At 40.7% G+C, this 23684-nt stretch overlaps 1 protein-coding gene across 2 annotated transcripts; it reads left to right on the forward strand.

Annotated features, from left to right (window-relative positions):
• Positions 1-8004: 8004 nt before the first annotated feature.
• GID8 (GID complex subunit 8 homolog) lies at positions 8005-20648 on the forward strand. 2 transcript variants are annotated; one of them, XM_058177574.1, is made up of 5 exons: positions 8005-8146; positions 14223-14352; positions 14880-15076; positions 16097-16294; positions 17829-20648. In XM_058177574.1, exons 2-5 carry the CDS (start codon positions 14235-14237, stop codon positions 18000-18002), a joined length of 687 nt encoding a protein of 228 aa, XP_058033557.1. In that variant the 5' UTR covers positions 8005-8146; positions 14223-14234; the 3' UTR covers positions 18003-20648. The 2 variants fall into 2 exon arrangements, with proteins under 2 accessions (XP_058033557.1, XP_058033558.1); XM_058177575.1 differs by having other exon boundaries at positions 8050-8142.
• Positions 20649-23684: the final 3036 nt, after the last annotated feature.

Genomic DNA, 23684 nt, shown 5'->3' on the forward strand with positions numbered 1-23684 from the left:
ACTTCTGCAAAGCTTTTGACTCAGTAGTACACGATAAACTTCTCCTAAAACTAAAATCCCACGGCATTTCAGGACCCCTTCACAAATGGATATCTGCTTTTCTGTCTAACAGACAAGAAGTGGTCAAAATTTTGGTCGCCACGATGTAAAAAAGATGTTGAGACTCTAGAAAGAGTGCAGAGAAGAGCAACAAAGATGATTAGGGGACTGGAGGATAAAACATATGAAGAACGGTTGCAGGAACTGGGCATGTCTAGTTTAACAAAAAGAAGGACTAGGGGAGACATGATAGCTGTGTTCCAATATCTCAGGGGCTGCCACAAAGAAGAGGGAGTCGGGCTGTTCTCCAAAGCACCTGAGGGTAGAACAAGAAGCAATGGGTGGAAACTGATCAAAGAAAGAAGCAACTTAGAACTAAGGAGAAATTTCCTGACAGTTAGAACAATTAATAAGTGGAACGACTTGCCTTCAGAAGTTGTGAATGCTCCAACACTGGAAATTTTTAAGAAAATGTTGGATAACCATCTGACTGAGATGGTGTAGGGTTTCCTGCCTGGGCAGGGGGTTGGACTAAAAGGCCTCCAAGGTCCCTTCCAACTCTGATGTTATGTTATGTTATGTTAAAATTGGCAATGCTCTATCAAATCCTGTTCCTGTCAAGAGTGGCGTTCCTCAAGGCAGCGTCCTTGGATCAACACTCTTCATACTATACATTAATGATCTTTGTGACTATATCGCAAGTAATTGTGTTCTCTTTGCTGACAATGTCAAACTATTTAACACCACAGACAATACATCTATCATTCAAAAAGACCTTGATCATCTAACCGCTTGTTCTAAAACTTGGAAACTCCAAATCTCAACCAACAAATGCTCAGTCTTACATATAGGAAAAAAGAACCCAAACACTAAGTACATACTTGATGGACATTACCTTACAGATGACCCCCATCCCGTTAAAGACCTTGGAGTTTTCATGTCAAATGATCTAAGTGCCAAAGCCCACTGCAACTACATAGCAAAAAATGCTCTAAGAGTTGTAAACCTAATCTTACGTAGCTTCTTTTCCAAAAACACTACACTACTAACCAGAGCATATAAAACATTTGCTAGACCAATTCTAGAATACAGCTCACCTGTTTGGAACCCTCACCACATCTCTGACATCAATACAATTGAACGTGTCCAGAAATATTTTACAAGAAGAGTTCTCCATTCCTCTGAAAACAACAAAATACCTTATCCCACCAGACTTGAAATCCTAGGCTTAGAAAACTTGGAACTCCGTCGCCTTCGACAAGACCTAAGTTTAACTCATAGAATCATCTATTGTAATGTCCTTCCTGTTAAAGACTACTTCAGCTTTAATTGCAATAATACAAGAGCAACCAATAGATTTAAACTTAATGTCAACCGCTTTAATCTAGATTGCAAAAAATATGACTTCTGTAACAGAATCATCAGTGCTTGGAATATTTTACCTGACTCTGTGGTCTCTTCCTATAATCCTAAAAGCTTTAACCAAAAACTTTCTGCTATTGACCTCACCCCATTCCTAAGAGGAGTATAAGGGGCGTGCATAAGCGCACAAACGTGCCTACCGTTCCTGCCCTATTGTTTTTCTTTTCTTCTTCCTATATATATATATATGTTTATACCTCCTAATATTTACTCATATATATGTTTATATACTATATAATCTTTTTGTATGATGTTGTGACAAAATAAATAAATAAATAAATAAATAAATAAATAAATAAATAAATAAATAAATAAGTGTTTTTTCCCCAAAGGCGACTGGACTCTGTGTATTTTTTTCTCTTGAAGACGTTTTGCTTCTCATCGAAGAAGCACTTTCAGCTGAGAAAATGAAGATGCTTCTTGGATGAGAAGTGAAACATCAAGAGAAAAAAAAAAACACAGTAGGTCCAGTTGTTGGAAAAAGCACCTATAGGAAGTTAAAACCCACCCCTCTCCTAGAAAATGAAATATTTTAGGAAATATTAAAAGGGCAAAATATTTCCCCTAAAAGGGAGACAGAAACTCAGCCGCCCTCACCCACCTTTGTCAATGGGCCATTAATGTCACCAATGTCACCCAGCAAAATTCAACCAAACAACACAAAGACAACCTAAAAAGCTAGCCATGACCTCTGACAGCAACCAATCAGGATACTCTTCCGGTGCCCCAGGAAGTTCAAAGCCAGAGAGGGTATAAAATCCAGGGACACTCAGCATCTCTTCCCTTTTTTCGCCAAAGGTCTCCAAGGCATGTGATCTTCTTCATCAATAAACCTTCTTTCCAAGCAACTTCCATGAATCCAGTGTCTTTGTCCCCACTTGGGACTGAATCCGGAAGGATATTTCTTCCAAAAACACCTTTGGGATAACCATGACCTAGATGACAGAGAATCTCCATAGACATTTGGCCCAAATAAGCAAAACCTATTTTACTCAACATTTTCTAGCCCCGTCTCCTAATCCGAGGTGAGAGCTACCCTTGGCCCTTAAAATGCAACCACTGAATTTCAGAATTAGTGGATAATGCCAGTATTTTTTTTTTAAATGTTTTATTTTATATTTCATTTACATGTAATAAAATTAAAACCAAATTGGGCAATGAGCAAGGGCAAAGAGAAAGAAGCCTTTGAATTATATAATTTGAAGATGGTGACTAACTGGACTTCAGGAAGAAAAAAAAATTGATTACTCCTAGATTAAATAAAATTCCTGGAGCCACTGAAGAACAATCAACAAACTCATTCGCTTCGGTCATGTGATGATGGCACAGGAAAAAGACTAGGTTGGCAAAACAATATGTAAGCTGTGCCCTTTTAAAAGCTGTGCATTGGCACCAAGGCTGGGTTGAAATGAAGGATACATAGTTATGAACAGTCACACCCAACACAATGGCATTTAGTAACTAACTGATCACTCCCTAGTGATGTAATGTATTTCCTTATGTATTCAATAATATATTAAAACTACAATTTGGAATTACATTCTAGATACCTCTAGGGCAGACTTAAGCAGGGGTAAAATGCTCCCGGTTCGGACCGGATTGACCGATCCGGTAGCGATGGCGGTGGGTGATTCTGAGAACCGGTAGCAAAAATCCCTGTCCCCCACTCCCCATGCCCAGCTGAGCTGCGTGATCATTTCTTCCGCCGAAAAAATACTTTTAAAAGTAAAAAAAAAAAAAAGCCTCTGATGATCACGCGGCTCAGCTGGGCATGGAGTGGGGGGGCAGGGATTTCGCCTCAGCCGAAGAGGCTGTTAAAAAAAATGGCTTTTAAAGGGATCAAGCAATTCAGCTGGGATCGTCAGCTTTAAAAGCTTTTTTAAAGCTTTTAAAAGTAAAAAGCTTTTTTTTTAAAAAAAAGCTTTTTTTAAAAGCTTTTTTTCCTCTGGTGATCCCAGCTGAGTTGCCTCTCAGAGGATTTTAAAAGCATTTTTTTACAACCTCTTCAGCCAAAGAGGTTGTGGAAAAAAATGCTTTTAAAAGTTAAAAAAAAAAGCCTCTGATGATCACGCAGCTCAGCTGGGCGGGGGGGGGGAGGGATTTCGCCTCAGCCGAAGAGACTGTAAAAAAATGGCTTTTAAGGGGATCAAGCAACTCAGCTGGATTTTTTAAAGCTTTTAAAAGCTTTTTTTAAAGCTTTTAAAAGCTTTTTTAAAAGCTTTTTTAAAGCTTTTAAAAGCTTTTTAAAAAGTTTTAAAAAGCTTTTTTTTTTAAAAAAAAAAAGCTTTTTTAAAAAGCTTTTTTTCCTCTGGTGATCCCAGCTGAGTTGCCCATCAGAGGCTTTTAAAAGCATTTTTTTACAACCTCTTCAGCCAGAGGTTGTAGAAAAAATGCTTTTAAAAGTTAAAAAAAAAAGTTGGTCACGCCCACCCAGTCACATTACCCCACCACCACCAAGCCACGCCCACAGAACCGGTAGTAACAAATTTTACATTTCACCCCTGGACTTAAGGCCGATAAGATTCCAAAGGTTGAGCATCCTTATTCTAACCCAAACAAGCAATACGTAAAAGGATTACTGTTTTAAAAATTCGAATCAGTCTCCCCCAATTAAACACATCTAACATAATGCTGTTGCAGCCACCAGAATCCTCTGCAAAACATAAGGTGAGCAGGGTTCTCCAGCTGACTGGAATTTGACTGATGGAAGTATGACAGTCACTCTAAATGACCAACCAAACCTAATACATATGGAATGTGACTATTTATTCATTCAGCTTCCTTCATCTTTCTGAAAGATGCTGCGTGTGTTGAAATTCTACTACAACATCCGCCATCCAGGATTTTAGCATAGACTACCATGCATCTAACGAGCTGTATTATTTTCAAGGGTCCCTCACTGGCGCCAATGTAGTGTGTAATAATGTAAATACCATGATACAAGATCATACACCAGTGTTATATACATGTTGCACAGAATATGACGTACATTTGGAAAAGTATGACTAGTTTTCCCCCCTAATTATTTGTATAAGGATTATTCTTTATATTATTCATGTTGTCTTGTATTCTTCTGTTGGAAGAAATGTCCATCAGGGTTTAGTTCCAAAGTGGGGAAAAAGACACTGGAAACATGGAGACTGCTTGGAAAAATGGTTTAATGGTGGTCAGCATCACATGGCTTGAGTTCCTGAACAGAAAAGGGGCTGAGATCCTGTGTGCTCCCTGGCTTTATGCTTTCTCTGAGCTTTGAACTTCCTGGGGCACAGGAAGAATATCCTGATAGGTTGTCAGACTCCCAGGGGGCGGGGGTCTTAGCTAGCCTTGCTGCCTGATGTAATCTTCCCAGGTGCCATGTGGGGAGTTTCTGTTGCTAGATGGGTTCTATTGTGTTGCAGATGGTGGTCCCATTGACAAAGATGGGGAGAATGAGTTTCTGTCTCTGACCCATTGACAAAGGTGAGGGGAGGCAGGAACATGTTTCTCCATTTCTCATCCAGGGAAATATAATATTCTGCCCTTTTTAATATTTCCTAAGATATTTCATTCTTCTAGGAGCAGGGTGGGTGCTAACTTCCTACACTTCCATGGACTGCACCAGTACAGGCTAAACCAATTTAGTTGTATGTATGATGTACAATGACAATAAAGGCTTTGGGGGGAAAAACACTGGATGGTTTTGTTTATTTGAGAAATATCTTTCTGTTCTGGTTGGAGTTTCTGATATGCAACAAAGTCCAAGGGAAAATGATTCTTTTACTTGCAAAGACTATTGGAGTTGCATGTACCATTGGGATTTAAATGGTAAGAGATTCAGAATGAAATGGATGAATAGATTGTTTAAAGTGTAGGAAGTTAGCACCCACCCCTCTCCTAGAAGAATGAAATATTTTAGAAAATATTAAAAAGGGCAGAATATTATATTTCCCTGGATGAGAAATGGAGAAACATGCTTTAAGGACAAAGCAGCTCCCTGCCTCCCCCCACCTTTGTCAATGGGCCAGAAGCAGAAACTCATCCCCCACCCCACCCCACCTTTGTCAATGGACCATCATCTGCAACACAATAGGACCCATCTAGCAACAGAAACTCACCACATGGCACCTGGGAAGATTACATCAGCCAGCAAGGCTGGCTAAAACCCCCATCCCCTGGGGGTCTGACAGCCAATCAGGATATTCTTCCTGTGCTCCAGGAAGTTCAAAGCTCACAGAAAGCATAAAAGCAAGGCACCCTCAGCATCTCGTCCCTTTTTCTGTTCAAGAACTCAAACCATGTGATCCTGTCTGCCATTAAACCATCTTTCCAAGCATGTTTCCAGTGTCTTTTTCCCCACTTGGAACTGAGCCCAGATGGACATTTCTTCCAACAAAAGATTAAGTCAATTTACTTAAGAGAAGCACACTGTGCTCCCTTCCCTCAGAAGGTAGACATTAAAAAAAGAAGTCTCTTTTAAATTGAAGGATATCTGGTCACAATATAACACTATTTCAACTAAAATCACACCATCATGGGTTGGATTCAGTTTTTGCTATAACAAAGAGAGTTGGCTTGCTTGGAGTTTATTGAATTGGATAAACTCAGCCAGGATAGTTGTAAACTAGAACTTAATAGTTTTATGTATTATGATCCCTAAAAAGTATGGTTTGGACAATTAATACATGTTTAAACAAAAGGTTTAGTACAGGGTGTCTAAAGAAACAATGAAAGATACCAGAATATCTAAAATACTTTACATCAGGGGTGTCAAAGACAAGACGCCATGTTTTCGTCATGTGACATATCGCAACTTTTTTCTCCTTCATTAAAATGGGGGTGGCCGTGGCCAGTGCATGACACATCTGGCCCGTGGGCCACGAGTCTGACACCCTTGTATTTACATCCTAAGGAAAAAAACAGGTGCCACAGCTACATCTGTACTGTGGTGTTGGGAATAATGGAGAGGAAAAACTGTTTTAGTACAATAGGCTGGATTAGCCCCAGAAGTAAAATACATTTTGCCTGTTTGTGGCTTGGCATACAACAAGGGGAGAAGGTTTAAACTGTGGATTTGTATTTATTTTATTTACTAAATTTTTATCATACCTTTATTACTTCGTAACTCAAGGCAGCGAACATATCCAACACGCCTTCCTCCTCCTAGTCCTTTATTTTCCCAACAACAACCCTGTGAAGTGGGCCTGGCCCACAGTCACCTAGCATTTTTCCTGCTTAAGGTAGGACTGGAACTCATTGTCACCTGGTGACTGGGCCAAAGTCACCCAGCTGGCTTTCATGTTGCAATGTTTTGAATGTTTCATATCACTGAGTTGGGCAGCTATATAAATCTTTTTAATAAATAGCCAGCCCACTGTAGTTCATGCAGTAAACCACCGTTAAACAAACAGTGATTCAGTGTGTCAACCACAATTAAACTGTCAGTATCAACCACCACTAAACAGTGATTCAGTGTCAACTACTATTAAACAAACTGATTTAGTGTCAACCATCATTAAACAGATTCAGTGTCAACCATTAAAGTGAGTCAGTGTGTCAACCGTTAAACAAACTGTGATCTAGCATGTCAATCACCATTAAACAGATTCCATGTCAACCACCATTAAACAAACTGATTCAGTGTCAACCATTAGACAGTGATTGTGTGTCAACCATTAAACAAACTCTGATCCAGCATGTCAACCACCATTAAACAGATTCAGTATCGACCACCTTCAGTGATTTCATGTGTCAACCACCATTAAACAAACTGATTCAGAGTATGTCAACCGCCATTAAACAGTGTTTGTGTGCCAACCATTAAACAAACTGTGATTCGGCGTGTCAACCATCAGTAAATAAACTGTGAACAGTAAATGTGATTCAGAGTGTCAACCGTGATTGTATGTCAACCACCATTAAACAAACTGTGATTGTTTGTCAACCACCATTAAACAGTGATTCAGTGTCAACCATCATTAAACTGATTCAGTGTCAATCATTAAACAGTGATTCAGTGAATCAACCATTAAACAAACTATGATCTAGCGTGTCAACCATTGAACAGATTCAGTGTGTCAACCACCATTAAACAAACTGATAGTATGCTGAGGAATTCTGGGAGTTGAAGTCCACAAGTCTTAAAGTTGCCAAGGTTGGAGACCCTTGATTTAGAGTGTCAACCACCAACTGTGATTGTGTGTGTGTGTGCAAACCACCATTAAACAAACTGTGATTACAGTGTGTATCAACTTCAGGAACCAGACACCAACCCACACGAAGGCTGGCTCAGAGGGAATCAAGGACGAATTCAGAGCTTTTGCTCCGGGCCGAGGCCACGTAAGACGCCACGCTCGTAGTAGATTCCAAACCACTCCGCTTCGTCCTCGCGTTTCTCCGGGCAACCATCTCCTCTCCAGCGCTTCCAACCTCGCACTTCCGGTCCCTTTCCTTCATTCCCGTCTCTATGCCCTCCACTCACCACCACCCCCACGGCGACCTTTCAGAGGCTCGGCGCGGCGCGATTGGCGGCGGCGTTCTCGCGAGAGGCGCGGCCTGACGGGGTGAGAGCGCGCGAGCGAGAAAGAGAGAGAGAGAGAGAAAAAGGAGGGAGGGGGCGGGGCGGAGCGGGTGAAGGGGGCCTGGCTGGCGTCGAGGTCCCGGTGGCGGTGGAGGAGGAGGCGGCTGACTGGCTCGCTCGCTTCGGTGGGTGAGTGAGCGAGCGAGCGGCGGAAATGGCGGCGGAGGGAAGGTTCATTCTGGCGGCTGAGGGGAAGGAGCCATCTTGGGGCCAGCTCGGCGCCTGTGAGAGGCCCGCTTGGCCGAGCGGAGGGGCCCGCCCCCTCCTGGGCCTCCCGCGAGCGCTGAGAGAGACAGGAAGACCCGACCTGAGGCGGCTCGGAGGCCCTGCCCGCTTGCCGGCCTACCTTCTTCACACCCCCTCCCGACGAACCCCCCCCCCCGCACCTCAAGCGACGCCGCTTCCCGAGGCGCCTTTCCCGCCTCCTTCCCGCGACGGGTCTCGCCTTTAAAGCTGGCTTCCCCCCGGGAGGAGTGTAGAGTAGGGCGTCCCGAGGAAAGGGTGCTTAGGCCTTTAAGCCTCGAGGACCGAGCTCGAGCCGCCTCTTTTCGACCCAAGGGGAAGAGAGGCTGCCTTCCTTAACTCCTTAAAACTTACCTTAAAAATAAGGAAAATGGATAGTTATTTCTGTCACTCGGATAGATGACGTAGAAAATGGCTTGTTTCCGGCCTTGTACAGGTAGTGCCTCGACTTACAACAGTTCGCTTAGCGACCGTTCAGGGTATGGGGTCCAACTGAGCAGGGGGTTGGACTAGAAGACCTCCAAGGTCCCTTCCAACTCTGTTGTTCTGTATCCCTTAAACCCCCCCCCCCAAATATTAGGTCCTTCAAGAGATACAGGTAGTCTTAACAACAGTCCATTTAGTGACCGTTTAAAGGTAACAACGGCCCTGAAAAACATGACTTATGACCGTTTTTCACACTTAAAGACTGTCGCAGCATTCCTTCCCCACGCCACCTCCTTTATATTCAGATGCTTGACAATTGACTCACATTTATGGCGGTTGCAGTTTCTTGGGGTCGTGTGATCACCCGTTCTGTGACCTTCCAACAAGCAAAATCAATGAGGAGGGGAGGGGGGGGACGGGACCAGATTCACTTAACGACCATGTTACGAATTTAGCAACAGTGGGGATTCACTTAAGAACTGTGGCAAGAAAAGTTGTGTAAAGTGGGGGCCAAACTCAACTCAACAAATGTCTAAATTTTGGACTCGGTTGTGAGTTGATGAAGCTGTAATTGGATTAAGAGTTCCTTCCCTTTCTGAAAGATGTTGGCTGGGTGTTGCCTGGTTGTTCATGGAATATAATAAGTCGTTTTGGAACTTCCTGGAAGTAAATGGAGTCTAAATGGCTTATGGAGGATTTATGTCAGACACCAAAATCAGTTAAAATTGCAAACAAATTTGTGCGGTAAATAATGGTAGTGTCTTGTAAAGATGGTGCTGGTAGGTATTTTATTTTTTTAATCCTACCCATCTCCCCTACAAGATAACTCGGGTGGCACAATACGTTTCTTAAGATTTCCCATTTTTTTGATTCCAATTAGATATCAACCACTCAACTTTCCTTATACTTGCAGGCTATTGATAGGGCCATTTCCACTAACTCATGGATGTTCTTTTTGAAGAGCTATTTAAGTACAAATCATGATTATCATGACTCAGCAGGTGGCAGCACCTGGCTGATCTTGTCTCAGCAAAGAAGAAAAGCAGAGTTGGGCCTAAGTGAGGGATGGGAGACCATCAAGAAAAGCCAGGGTTGTAGGCTGAATGTGAAAGTAAAAAACAATTGTGAAAAAAAAGCAATGATAAGTCACTTTCTTATTGCTGCTAGAAAAACTACAGAAATGCTTATGCTGGTGAATTCTATTAGCTATATATGCTATTTGAGAAAAAGTTAGATAAGCTAAAGTTCTAGAGTTAACATTGTTTGCAGTTCTAATAAGTTCTTGAGCTTCACTTTCTAAAGTAAAATATCCTTTTTCACTTAGGCTTCCTTTGCCATTTTTCAAGTCATTTTTTTCAAGCTGGGGCAGTTTGAAAAGTGGTTTTTAGTTACAGTAATATATATTTCTTTTAAAGAGGAGGAGAACAAGAGATTCTGAGTATGCAGATAAACTTGGGGCATATTTAGTCATGGCAATTTGCTTTATTACTGTGTGCTTAGAGATTGTTAAGAGATGAGGTATGAACCAGAAAATCAAAATTGTACTCTGCTATTTCACCTCAGTACATGTCTTTAAGATAGTCAGCATTTCCTAATTTCAACTGCAGTTCAGAGATAAGATTCCAGCAAAATAGATTACTATTATTATGCGGTGTGGCATAAGAATTTACTGAAGTAAACACCCCAGAGCTTCTACTTTTGCCTTTATTCCTGTTTAAGTAATTGCAGATAGAATTACATATTTTTGATCTGTCTTTGACATTTCTATAATACTGCACAATTGCTGTCTTAAATTTATCCTTAAAAGTTATGAGGTTCCCATTTTGTCACTTCTGTTTGGCCATATATTTTGGTGAATGAACAATATTGTTGGCAAGTTACGGCATATATTGTGTTGGAAAGCAAATAAATATATTGTGTTGGAAAGCAAATAAATATAACTCCCTGATTAAACCAATTATACTGTTAGAGCCTGTGAATCTTAAGGAAGTGGACAGGTTCTTAGTGCTATTAGCATTTCCTCCTGTATATAAAATTCATAACCCCTCTGGCTGGCAAGGCCACCTGTAGTTGAATTTGAATAGTAGCAAATTCATCCTTGAACAAAGGCATAGTGAAAGAGGTGATGGTACACCCATCCTCAAAAAAACAACAACCCTTCACTGGGTACAATAATACTGCACAATTTCTGCCCAGTCCCCAGCCTCCCTTTGGGGGGAGGGGGGAAGAACATGGAGAAGATAGTTGGGCTGCAAGAGAGGTATATACTATAGAGGAGACATACCTGGACCATTTTGAATCACCTTTTAGGCCGGGATATTCTACTGAGGCAGCATTGATTACATTTGTGGGTGATTTCTGGTAGAATAAGGGTGCTGCAGTTCTGGCTCTTCATCTCTTGGTGACTTTCTGCACCACTGATCATCATTTTTGGACCAGTTTAGTATTTGAGTATGGAAAGCTCTGTTTTGCAATAGTTCTTTCTCTGCAGCCCATTCCAATCAGTGTTGATAGGGAAAGGCAGGTCAAACCCATGGCTTCTGCTTTCTGGAATTCCTCAGGGCTCAGCAGTTCCCACATCACTTTTAACATGAGTATGCACAATCTATATGAGCATCCATAATGGCTTATGGAGTCAATTATCATTGGAATCCCAAGTGATGCTGCTGGGGTGCTGACCTTAGTGCCTGGAGATTTTTAGTGTCTAGCTGGGGAGAAACAGGATCAATCCTGGCAAGACAAAGTGACTAATTCAGGAATTGTACACCTCATTTTTAGTTCTCAATCAAGTTCTATTTCCCCAGATCGAACTAGTACACAATTTGAGAATCCTTTTGGACTCATGGCTCCTGATGGAAGAGTGAGTAGCAGCTATGGCTGGGAAGACTTTTGCAGGGATCAATCTTAAGTGCTAGTAGTGTGATCATTTTAGGGCCAACAGACCATTCTAGTGATTTAAAGTAGAATAGAATAGAATAGAATTTTTTATTGGCCAAGTGTGATTGGACACACAAGGAATTTGTCTTGGTGCATATGCTCTCAGTGTACATAAAAGCAAAGATAGGTTCATCAAGGTACAACACTTACAACACAATGATAGTCATAGGATACAAATAAGCAATCAGGAAACAATATCAGTATAAATCGTAAGGATACAAGCAGCAAAGTTACAGCCATACAGTCATAAGTGGAAGGAGATGGCTGATGGGAATGATGAGAAGTACTGCACAGTTCAAACCTGATGTCCATTTCTGAATTCCTTTTGGGACTTATTTCAAAGACAACTTTCTGGACATGTCTGAAATCTGAAGATAGCTTTAGATAACCATTTAATAGACCCCAGGTCAGAAGACATCATAGTGTCTGGTTAAGAATGATAGTAACTCTGAAGGAGACCTAAGCCATAAGGAAGCCTGCCCATCGGTAGTACCAATATTGAAAGAGGAATTTCTTGCTTTACTAGTATGTATAAGATCGAAGTATGGAATGAGAGGACTTGAAATTGTTGCATCAGAATTGTATATTAAATTGCATATTTTTAGGAATATATGACCTTAGGTTTACAGAATGGACCACTTTAAATCGGATGAGTATGTGAGATTATGCAAAGGAATAGATAGCAATTTTACTTAAAAAACATTGCTTAAGTAAATGCTTGGCTATAACTTAACAGCAGATCAATCAATCAGAGTAGAGCTAGAAGGGACCTTGGAGTTCTTCTAGCCCAACCCCCTGCTCAAGCAGGAGACCCTATACTATACTGAGTCCCTTCAGACAAGTGACTGTCCATATAAAGTAGAATTTGTGGTTTTACAGTGAATATCATGATTTCCACGGTCATATAAGGTAGAAAACATTGACGAATTCTTCGGCAAATAGGGCTAAAAAGTGTACAGTCTTAACAATACCGTACCTTATTTTTATTGGGTGAATGTAATGCAGGTATTAAAAAAAATAAAGGCTCCTGAAAGTACTGGAATATTTGCATTGAATAAATGCAATAACGCAGAAGATGGATTAATAGAGTTTTATAAAGAGAAATATTTATTGCTGACACTTGCTTCAAGTTTCAAAAATGCAGATTGTGTGCATGAATGGCACTGAGTGCCCATGACTGTCATTGGTTTGATCACATAGGTCAGGGGCCTCCAACCTTGGTCCCTTTAAGACTTGTGGACTTCAACTCCCAGAATTCCTCAGCCAGTCCACAAGTCTTAAAGTAACCAAGGTTGGAGACCCCTGCTATATTTGCTAAGCATTCACACCATAACCCCGTGCCTGTGGGAAGAGCCAGCTCCTTGTGGCTTATAGAAAAACAAAAACACTTAGAGTGACTGTACACAACAGCTGACTGCAATAGAAAACAAAGTGCAAAATGCAGTGGACCAGCTGATAAATACCAGGTGCTGCTGAAATGCCTGTTGTCTAAAGTTGAGGGTGAAAGGCAGGTAAAAATGCTAACAGTTCCATGTCAACAAATAGGGAACAAGATTATATGGTCTAGAGGTTTGAAAATATGCCTATACCAAACAAAAAATATATAAGGCAATGTGTAAGATTGTTAAACCTCACACAAGTCAAAATATTACTTAAAATCTTAGAGTAGAGCCATAAGGAGCAGCGACTTTCAGAAAAGGCAGTAGGCTACAAGGTCAGATAGGTAACCTAAGATGGAATACAAAGACAGCAAGTGGGATTTTCTTTTGCATTATTGACTACAGCAAGGCTTTTGTGTTAAATGTACCAGAATCTAGGTTAATGGGTATATACCAGAACACTCGCATATTCTTCTGTGGGCTCTTTACCATGAGAAGGAAGCCATTGTAAGGACTGACTATGGAGAAACAAAGAGATACAGAATAGGAAAGAGAGTAAGTCAAGGATGCCTATTGTTTCCCTATCATTTGTTCAGCTTATTCAAGGAGTAGAAGAATGGTAAGATTGGATAAAATGACAGCTCGAGTCCAAATAGGCAGCTAGAACATAACCATCTTGAGAGTGGCAAGCAACAGCAGCTTGCTAGCCGAAAATAAAGGAAGAATTTGAAGAAGTTGTTCATCAAAGTCAAATAATAAATTCATGTCATCTAGCATGCTTGTCGAATTTCCATTTGACAGCAGAGAGGTCTACTATAAAATGCAAGTCTTTCACCAGAGTTAGAACGCTACATTTAATCTTAGGACTGCAAATTAAGCTTTACTTTTTGATACCACTTTTTTTTTTTAACTGATGCTAAATGATTAGCTACAATGAAATCTCATTCTAATTGACCATTCAGGGTTGTGTGTCCATAATTCAGAAAGTATGTCAGCCCAGTAATTTACATCACTTGAGTAATGAAGTACCTGTGGTTCTGCAAATATTGCAAAGCATATCTTCTGCAAAATAACATTGTTTCATGGAAATATGGGCTATTACATGCAAAGCCTCTTGTACTGAGATCTGTAAATTCAGGATTCACTATGTTTTTAAATTGTTCTTGTTTCATCTAACCAAGATTGTGTCTCAGCGCTCAAATCTCATCCTCTCTTTCTAGTGAAGGACAAAAATGAGTTATGCAGAAAAACCCGATGAAATTACAAAAGATGAATGGATGGAAAAACTCAATAATTTACACATCCAAAGAGCTGACATGAATCGTTTAATTATGAACTATCTTGTTACAGGTAACAATCACTAGATTTACGATTGCCTCTTAATTTAAGAATGGTATTTAAGAACATTTCCAGCACTTACTTATATTCATTATCGATGGCACTATGCTAGAAGAGTCTGGTGAAGACAGAAAACACAGCTGCTACCCACTCCACAATCTGTAATTATGTGCCATATTATTATATAAACTGTGAAAAAGTTTCTTAAGTTTTAATAATATAGTATGTTCCTACAAGCTTATGGGCACATGGAGAAGTATAAAAAAGAGGGAACAAGGAAGAAACAAGGAAGGAGTCCTACATAGCTACTAATTTTTTCAGAAAGTTTCAAGAACTGGCCACAGTTAGTTTTGAGAAGGGGCTTTAATAAGAGAATCACATCTTTTAATCTTTTTTGCCCTCTTTTGCAGTTCGAAACTTCAGTTCCCTTTTTTACTGTAAAAACAAAAACACCAAATGTCATTCAATGCCGAAAGCCTTGTAGATGACTTCCCCCCACCCCCCTTTCATATTCAGTTTCTTTTTCCATTTCATTTCAGAAGGTTTTAAAGAGGCTGCCGAGAAGTTTCGAATGGAATCTGGAATTGAACCTAGTGTTGACCTAGAGACCCTGGATGAAAGAATAAAAATTCGGGAGATGATCCTCAAAGGTCAGATTCAGGAAGCCATTGCACTGATCAATAGCCTTCATCCAGAGTTATTAGACACAAACCGATACCTTTACTTCCATTTGCAGGTAAGCTAACAGATTTAAAGATGCAGGGAATATAGTTAATATATCTAAATAATGCATTTATTGGTTATTTAAGAACTACAGTAATTGAATTTGTAATTAATTTTTAGGGTAGACATTTTGAATGCCCTTTGGCTTTGTGATGAGAATGTAATTGTGATAGATAAAATGTGAAAACGTGAACCATGGAACTGTCAGGGATGTCAAACTCAAGGCCCATGGGCCGGATGCGTTCTGCAGGGTGCTTAGATCTGGCCCGTGGGGCTGCCTGGAAACAGTGAAGGACCAGCCCATGGGGCCTCTGCCAGCGAAAACAGCTTTGTTTTTGCTGCTAGAGGGTTGCAGGAGGCTGTCACAGCCGAAAATGGAGCTCGGGAGCCTGTTTTCGCTGGCAGGGTGCTCGAGCCATCACAGGCGACCCCGACACGAGTGACGCGCTGGCCACGCCCACCATGCCTCCCCAAGGTCAGACACAACCCTGATGTGGCCCTCAATGAAATTGAGTTTGACACCCCTCGTCTAGATGCTCCAGTCCTGTAACAATATTATGTACATTTTAGCCTTGACATTAACCTGAATCAGTTTGAAATTGGAATTGGGGAGGATTTGCTATCCATGTTCTAGTTACTCTTAAAAGCATTTAAATGTACTATCCTGTGCAGTTCTTTAGATGACCATTAAAACTCTAAATATCTTAAGCCCAAAAAGGCAATATTTGAATGATAGACTCACATTAGAGATGTCTAGGACATGAAGTGTCCACATTCTTTTTTTTTATTGACACAAGAAAAGCTTGAAAAGCTAAGTTGCATAGCTTTGCTTCTGATTGTTAAATTTTTTAAAAAATTTTTTAAAGATGTTCGATCAAAGCCAAATATTCAAATAATGCTTGCAATATAGGAGAGAAACGTGCTCGTTTTTGCAGCACATGTACTAAAACTAAACGATACAGAGAAGATTAGCAATATAGGAGAGAAACTGTGTTTAACTTCCTATTTTTTTTCCCCTCTTTGATCTGTGCAGCAGCAACATTTAATCGAACTGATTCGGCAGCGGGAAACTGAAGCTGCCCTGGAGTTTGCTCAGACTCAGTTAGCAGAACAAGGAGAAGAGAGCCGGGAATGTCTGACGGAGATGGAGCGCACCCTGGCTCTCCTTGCTTTTGATAATCCGGAGGAATCCCCTTTTGGAGATTTGCTCAACATGATGCAGCGACAGAAAGTAATTACTAGCTGTGGAACTAAAATTAAAAGATTGCAGAACTCTTAACTGCTGGTGCATTTACATTTTATCTCATAGTGTGTTGTGGAGAACAGGTGGTTCTCCAGTGTGCTACCTTGAGAATCCAAAGAGTGGGTACTGCTCCGCCTTCTTCCTTTTGGAGACTGAATCTGTTGAGCTTTCGGCCACGCCTCTCCTGGTGGCCTCCCAGTTTGATTCAGTCTTGTATCCAGGAGAGACGCAATTTCTTTTTGTTGAGCTATTAGAGAAGTAGTTTAGCTAATTGTATACTTTGGATTCTCAGGGCAGAGAGATTTAAGCAAACTAATTTTACCTAACAAACAAACAAACAAACAAACTAATCAGTGGTGAGGATTCAACTTGAGTGGTGAAGTAAATGTGTTCAGGAATGATGAATCTAAAGAAGAAATTACTGCCTACTTTTCTAGTAGATAGCTATAACAATAATAGAGATTCAAATAAAGGAGAATATTTGTAACCCAGGATTAACATGGGACCGCCTGCTGCTACCGAATACCTCTCACCGACCCGTGCGCTCTCACAGAGAGGGACTTCTCAGGGTGCCGTCAGCCAGGCAGTGCCGTTTGGCGACACCCAGGGGAAGGGCCTTCTCTGTGGGGGCTCCCACCCTCTGGAACGAACTCCCCCCAGGACTTCCAGACCTCCGAACCTTCCGCCGCGAGCTTAAAACACATCTATTCATCTGCGCAGGACTGGACTAGATTTTAAATTTATATTGGTTTTAATGGGTTTTATTATATATACTATTCTTTTTAATTAATTGGCTATGTGGAATAAGTTTTTTAATTGATATTTTATTCTGTATTTATATGTACCTTTTTATTTGCCTGTGAACCGCCCCTGAGTCCCTAGGGAGATAGGGCGGTATACAAATGCGAAAAATAAATAAATAAATAAATAAATAAAATAAACATAAGGGGTCCTTGGTGCTCTGTGAGCTTGCTTGTTTTCTTGCAGACATTTCATTATCCAACTAGGTAACATCATCAGGGCTAGTTAAATGCTTGACTAGCCCTGATGATGTTACCTAGTTGTTAATGAAACGTCTGCAAGAAAACAAGCAAGCTCACAGAGCACCAAGGATCCCTCATAATAATAGAGATTCTTGCCTTGATAGGTTTCATGGTATCTGCCCCAAATGGAACAGCATACAATTGTAAAATAATCTTCTATTAGGGTAGCCTAGTGGTTAAGGCACCAAACTAGAAACCAGGAACGTGAGTTCTAGTTCTGCCTTAGGTACGAACGCCGGCTGGGTGACTTTGGACCAATCATATATTCTCAACCCAACCCACCTAACAGAGGAGTTGTGGGGAAAATGCAAAGACAGGCAAAGTCAATGAGGAAGCCAGATTCATTTAACAGCTGCAGTGATTCACTTAACAAATTTGGCAAGGAAGCTTGTAAAATGGGGCAAAACCCAACTAACTCCCTTGCTTCATGGAAATACGTTACTAATCTAAGTTACTTCTCTCTCTCTCTCTCTCTCTAGGTGTGGAGCGAAGTAAACCAAGCTGTGTTAGATTATGAAAATCGTGAGTCAACCCCCAAACTGGCTAAATTATTGAAGCTACTACTGTGGGCTCAAAATGAGCTGGACCAGAAGAAAGTAAAATATCCCAAAATGACAGATCTCAGCAAGGGGACAATTGAGGAACCCAAGTAAAATGTGCAGATGGACACTAAATCTCACACACCTGCACAGTGATTATACATTTTTAATCAGTCTGTGACTGAAATATTTTTACTACAGTTCAGGACTTTTGCAATTTGGTTGTGTGTTTTGTTTTGTTTCTTTCCTTGGCAAGCATACGTAAAGGGAAGGGGTCCCTTTTAAAATGCAGGAAATAAGCATTGGAAAAGCATTACCATCACTTTGTCCATCTGACTTAGGCTATGCACTGTCGTACTTATTTTTTTAGCCAAATACCAAGGTTCTTTTTTAAATACTGTGCTGAAGGTTTGCAGCGTCTGGCCACTGAAGCATATTTTGGTAGCCAACGAATTGATGTTAAAGCTCTTGGCAACTCTCCAGTTAAAACTTCACCTGTTTTTCACTTGAAACATGGACTTATTTCTGTGTTAATTTATAGCCAAATATGCATTCCCTATTTATAAGCTAGCCATTGGTTAAAGTGATCATTTTGTAAGCCTCCTGCCAGTGTTGTTTACTGCATAGACTATAGTATAGAAAGCTTGTAAGCTGTAATTGAAGATAACTGCCCTTGCTTTTCACACTTTGGTGACTTATTTATATGGGGCTGAATGTTATGTTCATGATGGGCCTAGTTCTCTCGGAAGCGTTGCTAAAAATAAAAGCATTTTCTTTTGTAGTTTTCAAGAATGACCAAAATAGCCTCTGAAGAAAGACATAATCACATTATAGGTAGGCGTTCTTTCGGCAGACTTTCTTTGTGGTTCTATTTCTTAATGCCAGTTGCAGTCCTTATACTACTTGGGGTGACAATTATAGCCTTACAGCCTGTAATATATTTACGGATGATATGGAAATGGAAATAATGTTAGCCATTCCCGGTAAGAAGAAATAGCTTAATGTGTAAACCGGGTGGAATACTATAAATATTTGGGGGGGGGGGCATAATTTTTAAATGATGGAATTACTTTAACAGTTTCTTTCTTACCTTGGGTAATTAGTACTTTACAACTCCCTGGAGCTCCCCTCTTTATGGTGGGAGTATTGTTATCATGGTTAGGATTTATTTCTGCCCTTGTAAAAGCCCCTGTAATTCCATTAGTTATTTCTTACTCAGTTGCTGCATTGCAGGTTCCTTTATGGATGGTTAATGGCAATGCAAGGCTGGTTTAAAAACATTGTGTGTCCCCCCCCCCTCTGGTTGGTACTGTTAATCTGGCCAGTTTCAAGAATACCGTCCTGCAATTAACTCAGTTATCTCCAAGGTTGCTGAAGCCTAGATATCTCCAGTTGCCAAGCTGTTACTAATCTTATTGCCAGTTAGGATAAACCTGCCTCTCTGCTCATTTTACACATTTTCTGCTGAAAGGAGAGAGAGAAAAAACGAGAGTAGTCCATTTAGGTGTAGCCTAGTAGTACCAGTGCTCTTGGTGAGTAAATGAGCAAGCTATAGAACGCAAAGGTTTGGTTTTCAGCAAGGTTTTGCTACGGTCATTGCTTGGTGTAATAGACTACCAGAAGCGTCTTTATATTCCTCACAGAAATAATTGAGAGTGACACAACGGAGGGATATGTATTTGTATGCAGCTGCATTCTGGATAAGGCCCACAGGTAGACTAGTGTGAACAGTAGTTCAAAGATAAGATGGCACTTGTATTTTGCACTGATGCTTGTACAGCCTATCGGAGAGAAATCTCGGACTGAAAATTACTTAACATTTTGGGAGATCGCTCAACATGGGATTTTAGTGTCCTGTGTTATTTTATATTCTTCGGGAATGTTTCCTAACAACTCAGCTTGGCCTGATAAGTTCTTTTAATTAAGCACAGCTACGTTGAAAGTCAAAACGTCTAGGCTTTCTTCAGATACGACCAATTTATCTTTCCTCTTCTGGAAATGTAGGAAGTATAAAGCAGGGGTTTCCAAACTTGGCCACTTTTAAGATTTACGGACTTCCAACTCCCAGAATTCCCCAGCCAGAATGGCTAGCTGATAAATTATGGGAGTAGAAATCTACAAGTCTTAAAGTGGCCAAGTTTGAAGATCCCTGATTTAAAACATCAGCTTTCAGTGTAGTCCTGAACAATAACTGGTTTCTCTTTCAGATGTCCTGTGTTTAAGAGGTCTCCTTTATGTTCAAGCGTTCTGTTGAAGCCATGGTCGCATAATAACTGGAATATAGAGTGTTTTAAGAGCCAAATATGCGATTTAACTATGACAGTGTACTTAATTTGGTTTTTGTTAAAAGATCTCACACTGAAGCAGCTTTAATCTGTAAAGATTTCTTGGGGGTAACTTTAGAGAAAAATATTTAAAATGGTATGGAAGAAAGCTATGCATTTTACAGAGCGTGGAAAGGTGTAGTCCCCGTGGTACTTTTAGGGATCTTTATATTCACATGTATATAAAATAGTTTGCATATACAAATTATAATATAATCAATTTGAATTATTCTCAGATGGGGAGGGTGTAAAATATAACTTATGAAAATATTATTCACAAAAATAAAACCCCACAGCCCTCACTACATGCAATGAAATTTTTGTCATACACATGAGAAATGTCTTACTTAGTGGCTGTGAAAAATGGTTGCAATTTATCTCCATAATGTTAGATCACCACTCTTAACTGCTTAGCATTAAATACAACTTTGATCAATACGTTTCCCATTTGGTTTTTCTTCTAGTTTCTTTTTATGAATCTCTTTGTAGAAATAATGTTTCAGAGAATAGAAGTGTGCTAATCATTCCCATCAGACTGTTTTATATATATATATATGTGTTGTGTGTATTTTTGAGAAGTATCTGCACAACATCTCGGATTCAAAACGGATTGCTCTCGCTACTTCACAAAGGATCCAAGCTTGGAAGGTAGGTTCAACCTTCACAGCAACATATATAAATACAGGTAGTCCTCAACTTATGACCACAGTTGTGCCCTGTTGCGACCCAGGCCCAAATAGGTAGTAATAAACTCAGTCCATGGAAAAACAAACTATTTGAACAGCTGGGAATTACTTCATTCCCAGTGTCGTTCAACTCAAAGTAAAACAAATGCCTCCCAACAGAAATTCCTCAGTTATCTCACAAACCTTGGTCCAATTAGGCAAAAGGCCCTTCCTGGCAAACATCCAGAAGCCACAAAAATAAATGCAAGACGTAGACGAAGCAGAAGAGGAAGCTATCAACATTGTTTTCCGGCAAAGAGCCCAAACACTATTGCTGTTCTTTTAAGCCTTAATGGGAAGGGCCAATTATCTTTTGGCTCTACTCCCGAGTCGTCCTCTCTGCTTGAGCTGCTCTTGCCTTCTGGCAGCTCTTCTCATCTGTGCATTAGGAACAGGCTCCTCCTGTTCCTCTGCCTCACTACTATCAGTCTTTGGAGGCTCTGAAGTCTGCACCTCACTTCCCGATGGCCCTGGCCTCACCTCAGCCTCATCGCTGTCCGACTCCATTGCCAACTCTGCAGGCTGCTGGTGGACCACAACATGCCCAGAATTTCTGTTGCTAAGCTGTTTTACAGCTTTTCTTCCCACAGTTGTTAAGTGAATCACCACAGTTGCTAAATTGGTAGTAAGGTTGTTAAGTGAGTCCGGCTTCCCCATTAACTTTGCTTGTCAGAAGATCACCAAAGGTGATCACATGACACACACACACCCCAGATGCAACCGTCATAAATGGGAGCAGTTCCCAAGCATCTGAATGTTGATCACCTGACTGGGGATGCTGCAATGGTCGTAAGTGTGAAAACCATAAGTCTCTTGTCAGTGCCGTTGTAACTTTGAATGGCCCCTAAATGAACTGTTGTAAGTCGAGGACTACCTGTAACATAAAAATGATGCTGATTTGTGCAGTTTTTGGAGAAGGTGCTATCTTTAGTAGGAACATTGTTGGGATGAATTAAAAGCACGTCTTAATGGGATAAGGGGAGCATGTGAAGGAATTTGATCAGCATTTGTTGGACAAAAACCATTCAGATTTGTTTACAGATGGATCCCAGCCTCGTGGCACATCTGGTGAGAGATGCCTAAGGAAGAGTCTTCAACAACTGAACAATTTGAACCTGTTGGGCCTGAGGAAATGGACAGAGGCCTTACTACCATGAGCTCAGCCACCTGCTCTATTCCTAGATTAATGCAATTATCTTGAGCAGTTCAATAAAGTTTGGGGGTATTTTTTTTCCACAGGAAAAATAAACTAAATTTTACCTAAATTATTACTATTTTGTAATGACAGGGATTTTAACTTTTGTGACCTTCAAGGTGAGCATTTGGAAAAAAAATATACTTTTGCAGTTTTCCCAGTTGCAATGTATGGCTGTGAAAGTTGGACCATAAGGAAGGCTGAGCGCCAAAGAATTGAGGCCTTTGAACTCTGGTGCTGGAGAAGACTCCTGCGAGTCCCTTGGACTCCAAGGCGATCCAACCAGTCAGTCCTAGAGGAGATCAACCCTGACTGCTCTTTATAAGGCCAGATCCTGAAGAGGAAACTCAAATACTTTGATGAGAAGGAAGGACTCACTGGAGAAGAGCCTAATGCTGGGAACAATTGAGGGCAAAAGAAGAACGGGACGGCAGAGAACGAGGTGGCTGGATGGAATCGCTGAAGCAGTAGACGTGAGCTTAAATGGACTCCAGAGGAGGGTAGAGAACAGGAAGGCCTGGAAGAACGTTGTCCATGGGGTCGCGATGGGTCAGACACAACTTCGCAACTAATACTTTTGCAATGGAATGCAAGCCATCAGGTTTTTGGTTAACAAACATTTGTGCCAACAATTAGAAAGTCACCAGTTGATTAGCTTGGCATCATATGGGTGGCTTGGCTCCATTTCAGCCATTGTATTATTGTATTTTCTGTATTCGGACCTGTCAGGGACATTTAGAATGATGGCATCAGGACAGAAGAATACCTTCGATGTTTATTCACTTGTCCTGCTTGCGTTGTAGGTTCATCCCGATTTGAAAACTGCAGGTAATATTTTGGTGTCAAACCTTTGATTGACTCCATCACTTTGATTGTGCTGTCAAGTGGTTGCTAATTCCTAGGAATTACATAGATTTTCCCCTAACAATCCTCTAGCTCCAATCTGATCTTTAAATGGTGCACCAGACGGCAGGACAAGAAACAATGGATAGAAATTAATTAAGGAGAAAAGCAACCTGGAATTAATGAGAAATTTCATAACAGTGAGAACAATTAACCGATGGAACAACTTGCCTTCGGACATTGTGGGTGTTTCACCACTTGGAGGTTTTTAAGAAGAGACCGCTTGAGCAGGGGGCTGGACTAGAAGACCACCAAGGTCCCTTCCAGCTCTGTTCTGATTCTGATCTTCCAATGGTGCACCTATCACTACTATGCTTGCTTGCTGCCTGCAATTGCTAGAATAAGCTGGCTTGTTTTTTTTGCTGGCAAACAAAACAACACAAGCATATTTGCTTTTTTAAAAATTTTGCCACAATGCTTAGGTATTAATGCACAGGTAGTCCTCAACTTACCCAAAATTTCAGTTAAGTGAGAGAGTTGTTACCTGCATTTTACTCCGTTTTTATGACATGATGACCTTTCTTGCCAGTTGTTAAGCGAATTACTGAAGTTAGTAACCCGGTTGTTAAGTGAATCTGGCTTCCCCATTGACTTTGCTTGTCAGAAAGTCAAAAAAATGTGATCCCATGACTCAGGGATACTGCAGCCG

This window comes from Ahaetulla prasina, chromosome 3 (assembly GCF_028640845.1).
Source record: "Ahaetulla prasina isolate Xishuangbanna chromosome 3, ASM2864084v1, whole genome shotgun sequence".
Lineage (NCBI taxonomy): Eukaryota > Metazoa > Chordata > Lepidosauria > Squamata > Colubridae > Ahaetulla > Ahaetulla prasina.